The sequence below is a fragment of the Pezoporus flaviventris genome, unplaced genomic scaffold (assembly GCF_033815535.1).
Source record: "Pezoporus flaviventris isolate CSIRO_AGI_PZ_B2104156 unplaced genomic scaffold, CSIRO_AGI_Pfla_v1 ptg000031l, whole genome shotgun sequence".
Taxonomy (NCBI): domain Eukaryota; kingdom Metazoa; phylum Chordata; class Aves; order Psittaciformes; family Psittacidae; genus Pezoporus; species Pezoporus flaviventris.
The window spans coordinates 2,445,359-2,467,168 of NW_026892579.1; the positions used below are offsets into that span (position 1 = coordinate 2,445,359).

Sequence of the window (21,810 nt, forward strand, 5' to 3'; positions counted from 1 at the left end):
AGTGCTGGAGGCAACAGCATTAAAGGTACCCCAGAGACTCTATTCCAACTGATCAAAATCTTGTTTCTGAGGAGCTACCAGGTTTATGTTTCAGTTCTTGAATCATCATTTTCCAATAGAAATACTGCATTTTACATGCCTGACCCCAGTGTCCTAGCAGTTCTGTGAGAGGCTGGATCATCTCACTTAGATAGAGCTCTATTAACTGTATGGGCTACAGATACACTTAAAGGAACATGTCCTCATGAAAGACTAGCATTACTGACATTATCAAAATCATTAGAAAAAAAAAGGAGTAAAGGAAAAAATAGGTGTGTCACATTACATTGAAGCACTGTCAAACATCATTATCGGTGTTTACTGGAACTCATTCCTGGCTTGCTATAGCTAAGCTAATTGGAAATGATTTCAAATAAAAATGCTTTTGCTGTTTTGTGTTACGCATTTGTCAAATAGTTAAAATATTATTTGTTGATTTTGTAATATGTCCTTCATTTCAGCAGGGGATGGAGAGTTGAAAAGCACTGGAAAATACCTTGCCATTCATGTTTCAATCTATTGAGACAATCTGCTCCTCTGCTGATGTAAACTGGAAGAAACAGCATGAGTGTTTTCCTTTGACTTCTCTGGAAAACCTGTGCCACACAGGCAGCTGCGGGCCACCAGGGCTGGGCAGAGGCGAGCCCTGACACTCGAGTCTGAAGACAGGGAAAGCCAAATTATCTGCAGCTGAATGTTTAGAGTTTTGCTGGGTGGGTGGGGATCATTATCGATCAATGTTCCAGTTATCTATGCCACGGGTTTTCCCTTGTCATTACCTGGGTGCAGGGTACTTCACGATGTAAATCATACAATTGTAGACTACCAGGTAGGAAGGAACCTCAAGGATCACCTGGTCTGACCTTTCTAGGCAAAGCATGACCTAGACTAGATGTCCCATCATCCTGTCCACCTAAATCTTAAAAGTGTCTACTGTTGATGGACAGCACTTCCAATGGCTGATTGATCTCATTGTGAAAAATCTTCCTTTTGTCCAGTCAGTATCTCCCCAGGAGTAACCTGTGCCCATTACTCATCTTTTCCATGTGCCTCCTTGTAAAAAGGTGAGTTGTCTTCTTGGTAATCACCCTTAAAATAACTCTCCACTTGACAACATGCATGAAGGTTACTCAATCCCCTCCCGCATGTGGTTTTTCTCAATGGCATGTGAATTCCATAATTAGACCATTTCTTAAACTTTTTTTAATTGGACAGACTCCCAAATATATGTTGTGGGTTTTTTTTTTCTTTAAAAAAATAATTACAATTTATCCACTTAAAATAACTGATAAGAATTTAGTAATTTTGTCATCAGAATATGCCATCACAGTGCTAAGAGGGCAAACCGCAGATCAATCTTTCCCAGGTTAGTGCTATACCTCGGCATCTTCGTTTTGCATTATTTGGCAAACACAAACCACCAAGGCACGCTATGAAGGACCGAGAAAGCCAAACGGCCGGTGCACAGCAAACGACGAAGCTTCATGCTCCACAGGGTTGCCGCAGGACCTCTGGGGCTACCACTCTTCCCGCCCCTGTGGCCGGGAAACCCTGCGGCGACCCAGAGTACAGGCGAGGTTTGGAGCCAGCGAGGGCCGACACCTCAGCCTCGCGTTGAGCCAGGACGGCGGCGCGACTTTGCCCCGCAGGCAGGAGTGGAACTAGCGGTGACCTGCAATGGCCCAGCCTTCCCGCGTCCCTCCGGACTCTCGCGATGTTGCTAAGGGCCCTGCGAGAGTCAGCAGCAGGCGCCGCTGGTTGCTAAGGGCCGCCGCCCCGGGAGGCGCACGGCCGCCGGGACGGGGAGGGAAGCCGCTGCCACAAGGTGATTCCCTCCGGCCCGGGCGCTCGGGATGGGGCAGGGGCAGGGGCAGGGGCAGGGGCAGGGGCAGGGGCAGAGGCAGAGACAGAGAGACGGCTGGGTCGTGCACCGTGACGCTGCTTTCCGCAAGCCGCGAGGCCCAGTTGGGCCCCCGGAGCCTGGGGCTGGGCGGAACTGGTCCTGCGGGGCCCTGGGGCCGGGTCGAACCGGGCCGGGCGGAGCGCCCCTCGGAGAGCTCTTGGCAAGCAGCCGCGGTTCTCATCCGGCGCTTGGGGCTGAGCGCGTTCAAGATGCCGTGGCGTACCTCCTCTGTGCTTTTAGAGGTAGCGTTGAGAGAAGGACCTGGTCAGGCTTAGCTTCTCCTAATACTTTAAAAGACAAGCTGCTCTCGTACGTGAGTTGTTAGAAATCTGGTTGCTGCCAAAAACTGATGCGCAGTTGAATGATGATAAAAATCAAGAGGGGGTGGGAATTCTCACACTACTTTTATGTCTGTTAACTGCTACAGTATGTTTGTTGCTAAAATTACCACTTTCTTTTGTTCAAGCAAAAGCTCGTGCAAAGATAAACGTTGCCCCCAACCTGCTGCTTCTGAATCATCCCATGGGTTTTGGGGCAGGATTTTCAGGTGTGGGACAGTGCTGGGAAAATGAATTTGAACTTGGAAAGACAGCACAAACTGGGTTTAGGGCAAAGTTTTTTAGGGAGAAAACAATAACTTGACTTTTGCCTGGAAACAGAATGGGGGATACGTCTGCAGAGAAAAAACGGCTATAAAAACCTGAACTCAACAGGTCACAAACCTATACAAATTAATTTTAAGATAAATATCTGTGTTGATGATTACAGAAGTCGGATAAGTCTTTTCAAAACAAACTGGAGGTGAAACGGCAGTATTCTTGTTATTTGTCTTTATGAACAATTTAAGTGGGTCTTTGCACTGATTGCCAGCTAGCATCCAGATACTTTATGCTTTTAAAAATGCCTAGTTATACCAAAATACTAAGTGAAGTTTTTGCAGGGGATAAGGATATTACCCAGTGCTAAGGTCAAAATAGAAGGCTTATGAGACTGGTTTATATAGACCTAAAAATGCATTGACTTTGATTAAATATCTTGAGACTCGAAAGAGGGCTGTAAATCAAGGAGTTAAGATTGTTACAAGGGATTTATGTGTGTTTGTTTGTTTGTTTTTTTTAATTTATTTTATTGCAGTTTCTGGTAAGATGATTGAGTTAATGCTGAACTCTGTTTGGTCAAAGTAAAATGTTCAGCAACTGTGCTACTTCTCACAGAGAAGTTAGCTTTCGTAAAGGGGTAATTTTCCAGCTGGTGTTACATGGCCTTGATTGTTTTGTTAGTTAATAGTGTTTAAGTCTGAAGAAGTGATTTATTATATTGTTTCTTTCAAGTGTGCATGTTGTTTATTCAAAGAGAGTCTGATTGACTTTTTAAAATAAAAGTCTCTAAATTAGCCTTCCTCAAATAGACTAGAAATATATAAGCTGGAACTGCCCCTGGGGGTTGAAAGTATTCTTTGGCATATAAAGAAGTTTAAGCAACAAATTTAGGTTAATTAATCCATGACAGAAGTGGATGTTTGGGTGGTGGGGTTTGTTTTTGTTTTTTTTTTCAACCTTTGAAAATTAAGCTGATGGACAGTCTTCTGAACTTGGCAGATGTCTCTAGTTTCTCACTGCTGCTGCTGCTTCTCCCAGGTTTTCCCAGTAGCTGTAGGGTTAAATTGACAGGACTCTTGCCGGGTCATTTTAATTGATTACTGCAGGGAAATTAAACTGTTCTCATTATTCCACCTGGTCCTTGCAAAAGCTGCCAGCACCTTCAGTGATGGGCTGCAGCTCTGAGGAGAAGGATCCAAAAGTCAGAACTGGGTAGTAACAATAGATGAGAAGCAGCTGAGAGACATGTAGAGGTTTCTCATCATCATTACATCTGTAAAAATCGTTTTTTGTTTGTTTGTTTTTTTTTTTTAATTATGGTGTAAACTTGTGCCTATTTGATAGGTCCTTAAACAACTACAAAAAGGAATAATCAGTTTTTTCTTAATGCAGTATCTCATTTAAGAATGTTGTACTAAGATAGCTTTATGAAAACTGATTTGGTTATTTTGTTTCCAGTTAGTCTGAAGATAAGCTTTTATCAAATATTTTCTGTCTGTAATTGTGTCTTTTGATAGAATATTTCTTGTTATTTATAACAGGAAAAAAGTGGCAATTTAAGGATTTATGCTTTTCTTAGAATCTTGAGGGGAGGGAGCTCTGAAAACTTGTTACTATGTTTGCTTTATACAGATGTCTTGCTTTACAAGTGAAGATGAAGCTCAGTTACAGTCTATGCTTAGACAGTTGCTACAGAGTGTGAAGGAAAAAATCACTGGAGCCCCATCAGTAGAGCGTGCAGAAGAGATCCTCTTGCACTTGGAGGAAACAGATGAGAATTTTCACAAGTAAAACTATTTTTGCTGTTTTTAATATTTTGAAGGGATGTGAAATGTGTTGAATTATATTATTCCTGGGAAATGCTTACAGTTTATATTGCAGTGTGAATGTGTATGTATTTTTATATATAGGCATTCCTGTCACAAGCCAGCTGTCAAAAGATGCTAAATTAAAGAATGAATTAATTTTGTCAGATTTCTTTTTTGTGGTGGTTTTTCTTTTTTTCTTTTTCACTCTTGGTAGTATATTTCTAATGTAATAGTAACTCATCAGCTGTTTGTGAGAGGAACTTGCAAAACTGCCTTACTCTAGCCCATTCTGAATGTCCACATGTAATGTACTAAATGCACACGTGAACAGAAGGAAGGAGAAATCCTCACTTAAGGCTGTCGGGCAGTATTTTTGACATCTGCTAGACAATTTTTTTTAAATTTTTTTTTTTTCCCCTCCCAAAATAAGGTAAAATTTTCAGTAGGCTATTTCCACATTTGATCTGTCTGGCTTATATTACCAAATCCTTCTATATCTTACAGGTAGTTGTTCTTTAATTTATGTTTTGAATAAAGCAGAAATGTGTCCCTGTCACACTCATGTTAAATCAGACATGACAGTGTGACCTCACTTACATGCAATCTAGATTTTTGGAGCCCACACTCCTCTTCCCTTTCCATGGTATTCTAACTTGTTTACTTTTTTACACATGGGAGATTTTTAGGATGCATTTATGATAAGTCAAGAGACTATCAAGCTGGAATGACTTTGGAGGCATTTTAGTGAAGACCAGAATTTTGGGTACTGATTCCTGAGAAAGCTGATTGCCTGCCAGTTTTGTTTGTTGTGGGTTTGTTTTTTTTGTTTGTTGTTTTTTTTCCCCAAAAGTGGCACAATCTGTGTTCTCTTAAATTTATCTAGTTTTTACCATTACTTTGTCAGTGATAGAAGTTAGGTGAAAATAAATGAAATAGAGCTTATTTATCTAAAATGTTCACTATAATTTTAAAACATTTGTGGCATTGTATCTTCTGAAGATGCTAAATGTTTTAAAATGTATTTTAGCTCAATTTTAATTTGTATTACGAATTGTATCAGCTACCACTTTGTTGGCAGTCTTACTAGGTGACAAGCATCAGAGTAAAAAAGGTTAATTAAACACATCAAGTTGAAAATTACATGTAATTTGGAAGGAAAAAAAATGAAACCTCAACAATTTAAAGGAGGATATATGCAGTAAAAAAGTATGAACAACAACAAAAAAAAAGTGAAATTACTTGGGTCAATGTTTCTTCCTCTGAGAATAGCCAGAATGAGGAAGTAAAGCCCACAGCTGATGGAAACAGTGTGTATACAGCTTTCCACTTCAGAACAGCGAAACCATGGCATCTGTTAATCTTTCTGGTATGTTAAAAACTTGGATCATCCTAAGGATTCTTTGTTTTTATAAGAAAAGCTTTTGACTTTCATTTAATGGAAAACCGAGTGATGCTTTACATGCAGAATGTGAGTATTACTCTGCTGCTGAAATATCTTTCTGGAGGTATTCTAGTCTTGTTCATGACCCATGGCAGTATAGGCTGGTGTTTGTGGAAGGTCAAAGAGACCATGTGGTGGTTTATTAGTAAGACCATTAAGAAACTTTCTCTTTGACCCTTAGCCCATCCATCTACACTGCAAATGTCTTTATCAGTAGTGTGTGCTTTAGGATTGTCCAGTTTGCTAGTTCAGAGCAATATTTTGATGAGCACTGTCTTTGCTTCATGGTTATTTTGCCTCAGAAATTTAATCAGATTCTGAGACCTGCCTTTATCCCTCATTCCCACTATGATGTAGAAAAGAGGGAAGCATGAGATCTTCAGAAAGCTAATAAAAAGGAAAGCTGAATAAAATTAAAAATTTATGTGCAGTGATAGAAATCAGGATTTTAAACTATATAAGTAGCATGTATTCTGTTGTATTTTTTCATTAAAGTCCTACAACTAGTTTTGGGTTTGTTGTTTGGGTTTTTTTTTTGTTTGTTTTCTTTCTCCTCCTGTTTCCCTGGTGCTTCCTTTGTAAACCCTGTTTGATTCCACATGTGAAGAATTAGTTCTGTAATTGCTGAAACACTTATTTGTTACGAAACATTTTTAAGGTGGAAGAATGATGCAGAAGATCAAGGCTACAACATCAAGGAGACACAAACTTAGGGGAATGAATAGTGATGTGATTGCTGTGTATTTCAGGGTGAAGCAGTCACTGCAAAAAATGTATGCCCTGAAAATGTTGCTGTCATAAAACAAATAGGAGAAAGTTTTATGAAAGCTTTTGTTCAGTGGAGGGTCATGTGCAGTTTCATTATTGCAGAAGTAAAAAGACAGCCTCAAAGATAAATGAAATGAAACGTTTGCATCTTTCTTGAGGTGTATTTCTGTTACTTTCATTGAGAATAAAAAGTGATGTAGGAATGGAAATAAGGGGGAGATGGAACTGTTATACCTGATGGAACTTGAGGTAGGTAATGCAGTAAGAAAGTTATGTATCTTGATACGAGACAATATTCGATGCTTATTTTTTATATATATCTTGAATGTAGTCTGTTTATGTATATTCACACAAGACAGGCAAAAGCTGCTGCCTGTTTTAACAGTTGTTTTTACTTATATTTGCATTTTACAGCTTTGGACTTTGTACCTACATGGTGAACTTTTTATTTGAATTTTTCTCATTCTGTGTTTAGCCAAATTAACACAAAGTAGCTGCACATCTGCGTTTGATGTAATGAAAATGCAATGATGCATAGAAAATACAATGATTCATCTACTGTTTATGTATGTTTACTTTTTTGTGTGTGTTTGTTTGTCTTGTCCTTTGAACAAATTGAAAGACTAACAAAAAAAAGTTTACACATTATGAGCAATATTTTTTAGCAATTTCTGTAGCTAATACAGGGAACCCAGTGATAGTCTCTCTTTTGAAACTCCTGAATGCTTATCCTTTTGTTTAAACTAGTTTCTGTTATTATCTAGTAAGAGCCTTAAGTGCCAATTTCTTTATGTTTGAGACATACATGTAATCACAGAGAGTTAGTTTGAGTACGATCTTCTGTATATTGTCAGGACATACTGACTTTCATAAACCTTTTAGAAAACCTTCTAGCGTGCTTGTATGCTAGAATTTGTAAATTGTGTTTTCTGTGTTACCTTTCATATGCAATGGCATAAATAGTAATACCAGAAGGATATACTGTAAGGCAGTGTTATATTCAGGATGCCCCAAGTAAGATTCTTGTGGAATTTTAAATTTGGGATTTTTTGATATTCTATGATTTTTGTCTACAAAACCTTAACCTTTTGTCTGAGTAGACTTTTTCATTTAAAAGAAGTGCAAAAGGAAATTAGGAACTATTTCATATTGTAGGTTTAAATTGCATTATTAGGGGGATATTCTTCTGTGAATGTGGTGAGACACTGGAAGAGGTAGCCCAGAGAAGCTGTGGCTGCCCCATCCCTGGCAGTGTTCAAGGCCAGGTTGGATGGGGCTTTGGGAAACCTGATCTATTGGATCATGGCAGGGAGGTTGGAACTAGATGTTCTTTAAGGTCCCTTCCAACCCAAACCATTGTATGGTTGTTTCTGATAATGACCATATTGAAGAAAATCAAACTCTATTGTGTTTTTTTTTTTTTACACTGATAAAGTCACAAAACCTCACCTTAAAGTAACAAGTCTGCTGGGATGGAAGATAGCACATGTAATGTTGAAAATGTTTGATGGTGAGTTTAAGGAAATCTGTTACATTTTATTATTGTATATTTGTTGCAGCTATGAGTTTGTGAAATACCTTAGGAAATGTATAAATAGCACTGTGGGATCTCTGATTGAAGAAGAAACAGAAAAATGTATTTCTGCTCAAAGTCAGGGTGAAGTATCTGGCTATGACACGCTTGTCCAACATGTTACTAAGAAGACCCGTGAATCAAAAGAGTGAGTATATACATGTAATTCACTTTTTTGTTTCTTCTCAGCCTTTTTCTTCCATTTTCTTTGCAAGAACTTGTTTTGAAAAAATAAATTCTGAAGCAGTGGGTGACAAAAGCGATTCTTTGCTTTCAAAATCCAGTGCTAAGCAGTTCATATATTCCCACCCTACACTGCAATTTGTCTTGCTTCATCTCACTCTGGAATTGAGATTATGATCTATGACCTAAACCTGTTGAATTTATTATGAACCAAAGATGCTTCTTCAGTGCTGTCCATGTAATGAACATACCAAAGAACTGGTATGCATACCAACTGTCTATAATCATCCAAGATTTTTTGACTCAGGCTGTCAAATGGCTAGTAGTAAGTAGATGTGCAAAACAACATATTACCACAGGGGTCTATAGTCCAGATTAGTTGCCTTTGAACACTGTATTTAGTAAAGAAGCCGTAAATGGGAAAAAAAAAGCTCTGTGAGTACCAGTTAATTTTTTTTTCTCAGTCATCTCTTCCCTACCAACTTTATTCACATTCCCATGGATATTAAAATAACTATTCCTTGGAATACAGAGGCTGGTAGCAATCTTACTGAATTTTCATGCTTTGTATTTCGAATTTGCATAGGCAAATAATTGCTGTGATTCTTTAAAGCAGTGGTCTGTAGTGCTTATGAGATGGATTTTAGTATATACAGCTGTTATTTCTAGAAAATATGTAAAACCTCAAAAATATAGTAATCTTAAACATTTAAGGTACATATATCTTTTGTTGCTCATTTTGGATTTGCATTTGCTTTTCATTCATTTCTGTAAATTCACTGAGTTTGGGTCTATGTAACATTATAGCATATTCAGTTACTCATGATTTAGAGGTTTTTTTTTTTAATTGGGGGTTCTTATGCTCTTTAATATTAAAATAATTTTTACTTTGAAGATACAGAGAAATGATGCATGCCTTGAAGAATGTCATGATGGTTGTGGTAGAATCTTTGATTAACAAGTTTGAAGAAGATCGGATGCATAATAAGGAGCTGGATAATAAAACAAAGAAAGAACGTCGGAGTGGCTATTACACAGACAACTGTTCCGACAGTGACTCCTCACTCAACCAAGTACAATGCGTTTTCTCTCTTACGAAATAAGCATGATACTGCAAAATTGTTCAGTTTGTTGGTGGAGACTGAAAGCAACTGTATATATCCCAAGACTGATTAATTACCTTTCTCTCACACTGAAATACTAAGCATATGCTAGCTATCTAACCTTTAGATAGCATATGCTAGATGAGATTAATATGATGGCCATATGCTCTAAAGTACAGATGCAAGTACTGCAGATAAAAAGATAAAATAATGGTAAAAGCAATACGTCATCTAAATTTTTGTGATTTTACTTCTGCAATTTATTTCCAGAGTACTGCGCTAAGATATATTGCTTACTGAAAGAATTATTACAAGGGATTTTATGAAGATAGAGGAAACTTTAAAGCAAAGTAAACTATGTAACAGTAATTCTGTTGCTGTAAATTTAACTTTGGACAAATGGCAGAAGACATTAGAATGTTGATTTTAATGTTAAATTAATATAAATGTTGAAGTTCAATTATTAAAAGTAAATTAGATATCAGAAAGAGGGATGATTTTAATCTTCTGCTGTTCAGTTTAATGAAATATACTAATGATCATTGTATAATATATTACAGAGTTATACGTTCTTGAGTCAAGAGCAATTGCAGCTGCTTGTAGAAAGGCTTGACCCTATTCAGCCTACGGAAGTAAGTTTAAAAGCAGAAATAAAATGTTAATGATGAATATTTATGGCATATTGGAAAACAGACTATGTACATAAGAGTTTATATGTACCTAAGTGGAATCTTGTCTTTGTTGGTTTGTATCTCTTGGCTTCAGTGCAGCAGCAACTGCTCTGCAGTGCAGTATTTCATTGTTCATAACCATGTGCTTCAAAAACTAGTGTTGTATCAAGTATCTGTCTTGTTTTGTTTTGTTGGGAGTTTATGTGTCTATAGATGGGCATTTATAGTTTGGAAAAGGTTGTTCTGTCTGAGATAAAGTTATTGAAGCTTATTTTCCTGTATATGTGTCCCTTGTCCTTGGTAACTTTCATGTTGTCCTTTGTGTTACCTCCTGCTGATTTGCTAACAAGCTACTGCCAGAGGGAATATATAAAGTCCAAGTTAGGTTTGCTTTCCTGTCAGTGGCAGTACTAATTTGGGTCTCTAACTGTCAATCGGTACCAGCTGCTGATATTTTTGAAGCTTTTAGAAGCATCATTTTGAGAATGCTGTCTCAATAACATTTGGGATTGTCTGCCAGTTGAAAAATGCATGGTAGGTTGGGATTGGTATAAACATTGTGATCAAGTTTTGTTAGAAAACCATGTAGAAAGACTGATACTATTAAATATTGTTAAAATTTCCAGTTTGTTTCAGTAATATGAAATGAATTACTAGAGATTACAGTTGTCTACAAACAGAAAGAAAAAGTTATTTGAAATTATTTAGATTATAATGCTGATGAAATTCGGCAGTAAAACAGTGTCTTAATAACTCTGTTTCCAATGTATTGATGTTTTGGAGAGCTGCTGGGCACATTTGTGTTATTTGGTGATAGTTCCTATATACCCTGATAAAAACGTATCTGAGTACAAGCAGAAAGTAGAACATAATCTTTGCACCCAGCATTGAAAACTTACATGAAATAGTTTTGTTACTTTTTCAAATATGTGCTTTTTTTTTTTTAAACCTTATCTCAGTGATACAGTGTTTTGCCTAAATTGCTATAAAAATGTAGCAGAAGGTAACTATTCTGGAATTCCTTATCTGTTGTACAGCTGGGTCCTGTTCCTTCCTTCCTCCAAATTATATTGTAAATTAAATATTTGAGAGGTTGTTGTGAATGGATTTGTGGTGTTTATCTTTCTGACCACATCAGGTTCGCCAAGAAGCATTGCAGACACTGTGCTTTGCCCCTCCTTCTGATATACTGAACTCTGAGACTTGGCCAAATCTGCGTAAGCATCTGACGATGTGTCTGTCAGATCCTGATGCTGCATTCAGTGTAAGCTAATGTTCTGTATTTAGTTATCACATGTGTAGCCATAGTAGAGAGTACTGAAGAGGTCTCAGAAGTTAAATATATGTTATGAGTAGTCCAGCAGTGTCCGAAGACATTTTCTTATTTATGTGTCACAAACTCTTTTTGAAGTAAAAGAACTATATGATATCAGTAGGTCTTAATTTAAAGGATTACAACAGGATTTCAATATTTCAAATTTCAGAATATTTAGAGACTGGAATACTCGTGAATCTTTTAATGGGAATGAAGAGGTTTGAATATCTTTTAGCAGACATGTAAAAATAAAAGTTGACAAAATTCTTCTGTAAAACATGCTATGTTAATATTTCCTATTTAAGTCAGGTATGTGCTCCATGGTGAAAATGATAGGTGGTAATATTACACAGGCCCTGATGAGGAAAAAACATAGCAGCTACTTAAACTGCTTTTAGATTATTTATTATGCCAATTAAGTGTTTTTTTTAAATTTCTTTGAATTTTAAAGTGATTACCAAATTAATAGGAAAGCTGCTGTCATGTACTTCTCTGTCATCGTAGAAAGTATACAGTTTCTTTTAAAACAGTGCTAGTTACAAGTCACTGGTATATTTAATAACATAAAAACATTAATGCTAATGGAAAAGTACAGCAGAATACCCTGATCTAGTTATTTGTATTGTAGTGAGACTTTGGTGCTGTCAGTTAAAGTATTCAAATAAAATTTCCTTTAGACTGGAGGTTTCTGTCTTCCGAACCTGTGTATTTGTATGAACTATGCTTAACATCTGTGGATCTCAGAGCTATATATGTTAAGAATAATGCCACTACATATTGATTATTGTGCAATAATAATATACAGTTACATGACTATTTAATACATTGCTTGCTTTTTCTCCCTTAGGAGAAAATTCTTAGGTTCTATGCAAAAGCCTTTTCTTCTTCTCCATTTAATATGACAAGAGATGTGTATACAAGCTTAGGTATGTACATTTAATTATATTTAAGACTTAATGATTCGTGTGCAGTATAGTCTGTATCACTACTAGTTTCATGGAGGTTTTTTTTTTTTTCTCTTGTTTTTTAGCAAAACACTTGGAGTTCTATTTTCTTTCTGGAGAATATTCTCTCCGTATTTCAGCTGGTCTGGATGTATCTAACCCAGATATAGATCGTTTACTTAGAAAGGTATAAATAAATTCTCTACCTTTTTTTATCATTACTAAAACTTCATGCATTATTTCTTTTTATATTTTAATAATTATGTTTCAGGTCCGCCTTTTAAATGAGTACCAGAAGGAAGCTCCGTCTTCCTGGATTCGGCATCCAGAAAAGTATGTTACCTGCAAAAATCTGTCACTGTTTCTTAATTTAATGACTTCTGACATACAATTAGATGCATGTAATTGCTTAGTAAAGGGTTAATTACAAGACACATAATGACTGGTCAGTGGTGTAATAGTGAAGTTATATAGGAGTAGTCACGGGTCATATTAAGCTGCATATTTAGCTTTTGAAATGTTGCAGGTGTTTTTTAACAAAAATAATTTGGATGTTTTAAGAAGTGACAAGTGTAGTAGTTGGTACTTACAAAACATGAAATAATTTAGGAGAATGCATGAGTATGTTAATATTAGTTTTATTCATGATAATACAGAGAATGAATATTCTTACAAGATCAAGTTAAAGATGATGTTGATATTTATGATTTATCTGAACAGCAAGGTTTTACAAGATTTTTTTTTCCCTGGGTATTACTGGTAGAAGGATTTATGTAATTTTTGATTTCTGCTAATTTTTTTCTATTTGTGTCATAAGGTACATGGAAGAAGTAGTAGATGCTACCTTCTCACTTTTGTCAGTAATCCATGAGCCTACTCATCCTGCCTCTCCAGATGTTTTGAGTCCAGTCTACTTCTTGGCCTTGCTAGATATCAAAGCAGTATGGTTTAAAAAGTGGACGGTAAGCAAAAAATCTCCAACCCAACAATCCATGACTTGTTCATGTCCAACATGTATTTTGAAAAGTTTGATTTATGACTGTTGCTATCACAGATCCATTGTGTCCTGATAACAGCCTATAATGAGCACTGTAATTAAGGAAGTTTGTTTTTTTTTTTTCAGGCATTTATGGCCTTTGCCCTTTAATGCTACTGTCTCCTTCCGTTTCTATTCAGTCAATAGTTTTCATAAGATTTCTGAGAATTTACTGCACTTAGTGACTTCAGTCCCTTTTGTCATGACTGACTGACAGCCATCAAAAGATAAAAGTATTTTTCTGGAAGAAATGATGAGTATGAAACTACAGTTACATATATCATACACCCCACACAACTTGCTAAACTCCAGAGGACATTTGAGCTTTTTCCACCCTACCATGTTTAAAATAGTTTATAGTATAGTTTAGGATTTACATGGCTATGCCAAAGCATGTAACCTAACATTTCAATGTGGTTATTGCTTACTGTGTGTTCTGCTACATATTTTTTTAATGATGTTTTTTTTGTCATCCTAAATGTACTGCAAACAAAAGACTCAGTTGAGTATAATTTGGTTTACACAATCTGGAGTTCAATACATTGAATATGTACTGTGCATGGGATTCCTAATAGAATAGAATTAGAGATAATTTTACTTTTTAATTAAAAAATAAACATGTTTGAAGTTGACATCAGGTTGTCTTTGTCATTTTAGCATGCATATTACAGCAGAGCAGTGGTACTTAGGCTTTTGGAAAAGAAATACAAATCATTGGTAAGTATTTCCCAAGGTAAATTTATCTGTAACTTTATCTGGAACTTCCTGCTCTTCACATTGTGGTTTGAATATGTGTTTTTCTTTTTTCTGTTTTGTCAGAGCTATTCCATGTTGTTTAGCTAGATAAGCCTTTTGGATTTTCAAAATTTATTTTTAAATTCTTTTTGCTTAAATTACTTACTGTTAAATGCAAAGAAGGGTATGTGACCAGCTCTGAGTAAGAGGAAATTTGGATGTTTTATAGCAGGTGTTTAATTAGGATTATTATTTCTTAATTCCTGTATAAAACAGCAATGGTGGATGAAAAAACATCATGAAACCTCTATTCTGAATTTGGGTTTTTTGATGGGCGTAAACTAAACAATCACCATTGTGTTCTTAAAGTTGTGATACAAAGCATTAAGGATTCAAAGATAAACTGAGAAAACATCTTTAGTAATGGAGGTGTTAATCCTGTCACATATTCTGTATGGGCAGTTCTCTTCAGTGGGATGGAACTGTCATTTGTGTCAGTAAGACCAATGTAAAATTTTGCCTCCTGTTGGTTAACCCATCCAAAGCACTGAAACATGAGGTATTTGCTGTGAAGTGGCTGTTCAGGTTCTTGTGTTAAAGGACAGTACTTGGATACAAGAGAGAATGATGTTGTAAAATATCAGGTATTTTATTATTTTGTGCTTTTCTTCACAGATTAATGCAGCTGTCCAGCAATGTCTTGATTATTTTGAATCTTGCAAGGCACGAGTTAATAAAAATTCCAGTGTGAGTGACTTCTCCCATCAGTATTGTAGTGAGTATCTTTGCATGTACATCCACATTCTCTAGGTCTTTGAGTATGCTACCTCAAGAGGAAGACATTTTATCTGTTCTTCCCAAAATATTGTATGTGTGTCTTTTGAGAGAGAACTAATAGCAGTGCTTAAGTAACAGCAGTTACTTAAGCTGTCTGTCTTTATATACAAAATGATCCATATTATGTTGCAGGTAATAGTTAGGTATTGTGAAGTAAACGAAAAGAATCAAGTTCTAATTTTTTTTTTTTATTGCTAAAGGTGATGAGAAAAACTTTTCTTACACTGGACAAGAATTGCAGTATGTCTATTTTGTTCATTCACTGTGCCTTTTAGGAAGATTGTTGATATATAAGCAAGGCCAAAATCTCTTTCCAGTACAGCTGAAAAATAAAAAAGGTAAGAGGAGGGCTGAGGAAAATGGGAGCTGTTGGGAAACACTTTATCCATACTTGATAGGCTTCTACTGCAACATTGTGGACATTATAGGACAGTACTCTGTTCAGTAATTCTGTGCCTGGAAACCTTTCTTAAAAGATGGTATGGGTAACTTTGAGCATCAACACAGTTTCTTTGATGGATGTGGTTGAATAGATTGCTTTTTGTCCTTATGTTTAATGTGTTAATTTCATGTGGAAGGAGTTGGATTCGTATGGGATTCAGTCTTTCTAGGTATGAATAATAACTTCTGTTGAACTATCAATATAATTGATTGGAAGAGAGACATATCCAGGGACCAGAACTGTTTTTCAGGTGTGAAAACCAGTCTTTCAAACTAATTGTGCATTAAAAAGGATTGCTCTGAGTTTAATGTATTAATAAAAACAATGGTAGAGGAAAAGGTGGTACCTGTGGAACAGATGAGTTAATGAGGACAGAAGGTAAGAGATGGAAAAGCTGTTGCGAAATTTGCATTGTGCAGGGTTGGCAAATACAAGTGTTTGAGGATTGTAGTGTTCCATTACATTAATATCTCTTTTAATTCAGTGTAGAATTCAAAACAATACTGTATACTAATTCTGAGGTGTTTGAAGGTATTTTTTCCTTCTGGTTTGAGGATCAGGACTTAACAGATCCAACAGAGCAGTTGTGAGGAAGAAGCATCTAATAGAAGGCTTTTGTCATTTCCCTGTACAAGACTATTCAAGCAGTGATCCATTGGTGATGTTTGGTTTTTTTTTCCCTTTCCCCTACAAAAGTAACAATCTCAGTCTTCTTAAGTGTCCTTCTCAGCCTCGTAGATAGCAATGATTTCCTCACAAATTGTCTGATTTATTAGCATAATTACATTAAACTTGGAGCAATAGTTCCCAACCTACATTTAGCTACACATTTTTGTTTCAGACCTGAGGAAGAGTTGTCTGGCAGCTTGTCTCTTTTCCAGTTGCTTCGCTTAATCCAGTTGCAAGGTAGCGCTTTGTCCTACAGCTGTGTATATTCAGTATTCTCAAATGTTTGCTGCCTTTTTTTATTTTTTATTTTTTTATGGAAGACTTGGTAAAATTACAATTGGCCAAATTGGGAACAAGATGAAGGCTTCTAAACTGATCATGAAATACTTTGGTAGAATCCCAGGGGCGTGCATGTCATTTACCAATTGTATATATGTTGTTTTCCTCAATATAGCAAGAAATTGTTTACCATATATTTACAAAATCCATTTTATTTGTGAAATTAAAAGTTGCACATTAATTTGCAGAGTACCTCCTTTTTTTTTTTTTTTTAAATAGATCGTGTATCCATAACTGATCTGTTGGTATTGTTTACTCAGCTTATTTATTACTCTCCAAGTTACCCGAAGACAGCTTTGGCAGGGCATACAGGTAAATGCTTGATTTTTCATATCTACTAATGATAATGAGGCACCTGGTAACTTCTTGTGCAGTTTTTAATTTGGGTCTGTTATTTGTGAAGATTTTTCTTTTCCCTTTTCCCTGTACCTTTCTTTCTGTTCTCTGTGTTAAATCAGTACTTAGGAAAATGGTAATTCAGAAGCATGTATATAAGCCATACAGATATGTCTGCGTAAGCTAAAATATAAATAAATACTTCTTGTGTTCACCAGACAATTATTCTCCAGCAAGTCTTGTTATGGAGATTCTGCAAGTTTTTTGTGATCAGACAGGATGTGCTGCTGAATGTTTATATACAGATGCAGTGATAGATGCCCTGCTTCATCCTGTTCAAAGTGTACTGAGTGGCACAGAGGTTTGTAGAAATCTTACAAATAATTTCTAAATCTATACAATATTACAGTTTTCTGTATTTTCAATGTATAAGATCCATATGGTCAAATCGTAACTTCTGTAGTATTTTCTGCATTTGCTGTTATAGTATGCCTTAAATAGCAAAGACTGTCATAATGATTGGTCTGACAAACTTGGCTTTCTTGAAATCATATGAATAGTAGAAAAAAAATCTGCTGTGCTGAGACTGTTCCCTCAGGAAAATCATATAGCTTAATTTTTTTTTTTTCCCTTCTGATGTCTTTTGGATATTTCTTGGGTGCTTATTTACTCTTATCTGCTATTTAAAAGGCATCATACATTTATTTCTTTTTAATTCAGATGGCAGCTTGAAGCAAAGTATTCTTAATAATAGTATATGTAAAATATGTAATTCTTCATGGAAAAATATTACTTTCTGAATTGGTAAAAGCAAGGTTATTTTTTTTTGTTGTTGTTGCCTTTTTCTAGAACATTTCTGTAAGAATTGTGAAAATGTTGGGAAACATTACCTCTAGGTGTTTAAAAGTTAAGTTATTGTTTCAGATTGTCCTATTATTTTTGTTTTGACTGAGATGCTTTAATTGATCTAGGTAGCTGTAAGTCTCAAGAAAAAAGGTCTGAAATGACTGTGGACGAGCCTGACCTGTCTCGCATAACGAGACTTTGAGAGAAATGAATGCTGAGAATTTCTGAATTTATTTCCTGAGACTCATGCTTGCAAAGAGTCTGGGTCCCCAGCTTAAATACCTCAGCTAGGTTCTTGAAGTTGAATTTTGTGAGAATCCGTCTAATTATATTTTCAGAGCAGCTTGTTTGTTTTTCAGAAAAGATTCTTCATAATAATTCCCCAAACAGAAATTCCCCTATACAGAAATATTCCAGTGCTGTTTCAAAAGTGTAAACAAGGAATTTCCAAGTAAATATTTTAAAGTATGTATTTGCAAGTGAATGTAGGGATAGGACAAGGGGGAATGGCTTTAAACTGGAAGAGGGTAGATGTAGATTAGAGTTCTTTATTGTGAAAAAAATTCCTTAGTGTGAGGGCAATGAAACGCCAGAACAGGTTGCCCAGGGAAGCTGTGGCTGCCACATCCTTGTAAGTGTTCAAGGCCAGGTTGGATGGGACTTTGAGCAAACTGGCCTATTGGAAGGTGACCCTTCCTGTGGCAGGGGGATTGGAACTAGATGAGCTTTGAGGTCCCTTCCAACCAAAACCATTCTATTATTCTGTGAAGCTTAAAACCGTAGTCCTGCAAAAACTTGATCGTGTAAATAATTTAGCTCTTCTGTGGGTATCTGTACTGAATACAGTAGCATTATTCATACATTTCGTTATAAGCTTATCTATGGATCCTTTTGCAAGATTAATATTTTAAGTTGTCTTGTTTTTACCATACTTTGCAAAAATTTAGTGCAATTTTTTTCAAGTAGGCTGAGCCTGCAAATACTTTGGACACAGTCAAAAACCGTACAAAGGCAATACTTCATTGATTTGCTGTGATGGAGTCTGTAGTCATATGGTACGCTAAAGAATATGCACTGTGACCTTTATTATACATTAGTAATTAAAAAAGAAAACATTTTAATATTTAACAGTTTCTCATTTTCATTTTTTTTTGTTTCTGTCATGCTCAGCTGTCTCTTGTAGGTAGATGAACTCAACAAACGGTAAACCCTCCTGTGACTTCATAACCGGTCTGTTTAAAAAAAACAGGTCATGTGTAGGAATACTTAATGCACAGTAGCAGTAGTAGATTGGTTATGTGTAATGAATCTGGAATATGTCATATCTGTTCTAACAAAGGTGCAAATAGCTAGAAAGGTAGACCAAGTCAGAGTGATCATCTTCCTCTTTTACAATTGTAACTGTTTTTTCTCCCCAGCCAAGCCATTGTCACTTCTTAGACACCCAGAAATCCTAATGCTGGATTCTAGTACTGGGCCGTGTCTGCCTCACAAGGAAGGATATGGCCATGCATGCGTCTTTCTTCAGCTGGAACTGGGGGGTGGGTGGCACTAGAACTGCATATGGGCCTAATGAGCAAATGCAATGCTGTTATGTTTGAGCTTTGAACTCACTCAGATAAATGCAAGGCTTACCAGGTTTTTAAGCAGAGTAGTATTATATGTTTGTGGGAATTCATCTGAGAGCAGGAGTTGTTAGAAGGATCAGTTCCTGGGCAGCAATATTGACCTTTTGGACTCTGTAGCCTTGGAGTTGCTGCTGAAGCATAGCTGGTGCAGAACATTGCATTCACATTTTAAATAAACAAAGTACTGTGTTTTGGGTTTTCTTTTGGTGATGCACAAAGAAAGCAAATTAACAGTTTTAAAGAAACTGACGGCCCAGTATGTCCTTTCTTAGAATCCTGAACAGTGATACCCAGTAACTGAAAAAAATAAAGAGGTCAGGGAGATTTTTAACCCTCTGTCACTGAAAATTTTAACTATGAAACAAAATCAAAATTTTGTTTTTCTCTTGGGTTACTTTGACCACTGGCATTAATAATAAATGCTTTAAATTTTAAAGCAGGAAGACTGTTTTTCCTCTTCGCTATATAAACGTAGAGCTCCCTGTAAGAGAAGAAGCAGGAGCATTTAAAAAATAATTTGTCTTGTGAGTCCAGCTGTCCTTCGTGAATAACAGAAGAGTAGAAAAACTTTATGCAGCAGACTTCAGCAGAGTGGTATTTATTTCCCTATTCTGACATACTAGATACTTAACAAGTGCTACTGGGAGCAGTTATCCTCCCTAGCTCATCGTTGCCTCCACTCTGTAGTTCTGGGTGTGGGCATGGGGAAACTACCAAAGAGGACTTCTCGCTTTGAAAACCATCCTTCTCCTTTTAAGTATGTTTATGCATAAATCCTAGGAATTTGGAGTGTTTCTCAGTCCCTGGGTGAGAAGGTACACTCTGACTATGTCGTGACTATATAGTTGAGGCCTATGGACAGTAACAGAGTTTTGGTGAGCACCTTTAGGAAACTGTAAATCCTGCAGAATTACAGCTACTTGTCTGCTGTCAGGTCTTGGCACATCTTCCCCCTAACTTCCCCTCACGTGGGCTTGGAAGCCTAGGCTCAGAGCCAGCATAGGTAATGCTGTGGGTGTTCAGCCTTCAAGATAACTGTTTTAGAAAGCTCTGCTAGGAAGCCTTAGCAGAGATCTCCCCTGTGACAACTCTGTTGATAAGGTTCAGTGTGGACTCATCACAGGAGTGGCTTTTAAGACAACATTCTTCTCATTCACTGCCTGTACTAGGTTGTAGCAGCAAGAAAGCCTCCTGTCCCATTAATCTGAACCTTGACCCACAGACCATGATTTCTTAGGTTGTTTTACCTCAGACCTGCATTGTCACTAAAAATTCAGTTGCATGGTGAGCACTGTGCTTTGTCTGACTGTGGTTGCTCTGACTGGAGCTGACCCTAACTCAGACTTTGTTTCCTGGCTTAACCTTGGCCCTTCCTCATCACTGTGAAGGGAATCTAGACTGTTGGGTGAACCTGGTTACTATGACTGGACCTCTGGACCTTGTCTGCTCACCTTGTTTGGGTATGGTGGGACTGCCTCCTCATCCGATAGTAAGCCATTGTCTCTGCCTGCATCATTATTCTCGGCTTCCAGCTTTTTGTTCCTTGTAGAGTATTCTCCCCTTGCTGCTCCCTGACAGGTTCTTCATCGAACATCCATGTTCTGCTTGTCTGCCGTGGGACATGTTGACTTCACTTACTAAAAAGGAGTGGCCAGTTTAACCTTGATTTGGATTTAACCATGTTTTCAAGTAGTCATGGTACCATATCGAACAGTCTGAATCTCAGTGTTAAATGTTCAGGTTGCTTGATTACAGTCTAGTTATGGCTATACAGTAATCTGAAGTGAGTAAGAAATTGGTAGAAGACTTCTGCTTTGCTGTAGTGGGGAAGAATCTCCTCATGATTCCAAAGCAAACCACTGTTTCAGCCTACTGCAGCCTACAAGTGAGGTGAATGCAGATGATCTTGGAAACTTGAATTCCATTTCAAGCCAAAAAGTTGTCAGTGCTTATGCAGCAACAAATGAGTAAGAATGTTTCTTGCCTTGATTCAGATGTTGTTCTTAAACCCCTAGATGGCATATCAAGAGCCTTTTCACATTTATGTGGGAAAAGAGAAAAAGGAGTTCAGAAACGTTTGTTTTCTATATCTGTGCAATCTTTGGACTTCTGCCATAATCATTGAAAGTGACGATTACTGCCATTTGTGATGAAGATTTGTATATGATGGTGATAGGCTGTTTACTTATTTTGTGTAAGTGATTAAGCAGTTGTATGAGAGGTGGCCTTCACGTTCTGCATACATAAGCCGGACTTGAATAAGCAGCTTTCACAAAAGCATTAAATTTAAAACTTTCTCTTTTTTTCTTCCATATAGGTGTATTTGAATTGTCTTGAAACCACTTTAATTGATGTAGCTGATATTCTGGCAAGGATTGCTGCTGTAGATGATGGTCTTTCTTTTCTTCTTCACGGAGAAAATGAAAAAACTGCCAAAGAAGATAGGTAAGAGTGCTTTAATGAATGGCATTAGTGAGTACTTTAATGCATTAGATTAATGTTACGAGATTTATTTTCTCTTTTCTCATTTATCTGTAACATAATGTGTTTTGTTTGGAGTAAAATACCTGATTATCAAGTAAAGTAGTAAGTGAT

General features: G+C 36.7%; 1 protein-coding gene across 6 annotated transcripts in view; it reads left to right on the plus strand.

Moving 5' to 3' along the window:
- The first annotated feature begins 1,705 nt into the window (after positions 1-1,705).
- TBC1D32 (TBC1 domain family member 32) overlaps positions 1,706-21,810 on the plus strand; it is an 85,296-nt gene continuing 65,191 nt past the window's right edge. For 3 of the 6 annotated variants that reach the window (XM_061460025.1, XM_061460028.1, XM_061460030.1), the window contains exons 1-16: positions 1,707-1,864; positions 4,174-4,328; positions 8,118-8,279; positions 9,210-9,387; positions 9,978-10,049; positions 11,227-11,352; positions 12,251-12,329; positions 12,434-12,534; positions 12,619-12,680; positions 13,165-13,309; positions 14,041-14,100; positions 14,794-14,893; positions 15,156-15,293; positions 16,625-16,717; positions 16,960-17,102; positions 21,533-21,660. In XM_061460025.1, coding sequence (XP_061316009.1) covers positions 4,174-4,328; positions 8,118-8,279; positions 9,210-9,387; positions 9,978-10,049; positions 11,227-11,352; positions 12,251-12,329; positions 12,434-12,534; positions 12,619-12,680; positions 13,165-13,309; positions 14,041-14,100; positions 14,794-14,893; positions 15,156-15,293; positions 16,625-16,717; positions 16,960-17,102; positions 21,533-21,660 — 1,742 coding nt within the window. In that variant the 5' untranslated portion in view covers positions 1,707-1,864. Of the gene's footprint in view, positions 1,865-2,199; positions 2,252-3,702; positions 3,817-4,173; positions 4,329-8,117; positions 8,280-9,209; positions 9,388-9,977; positions 10,050-11,226; positions 11,353-12,250; positions 12,330-12,433; positions 12,535-12,618; positions 12,681-13,164; positions 13,310-14,040; positions 14,101-14,793; positions 14,894-15,155; positions 15,294-16,624; positions 16,718-16,959; positions 17,103-21,532; positions 21,661-21,810 lie in introns of those variants that run through there. The other 3 variants (XR_009744505.1, XM_061460027.1, XM_061460026.1) reach the window with 3 other exon arrangements.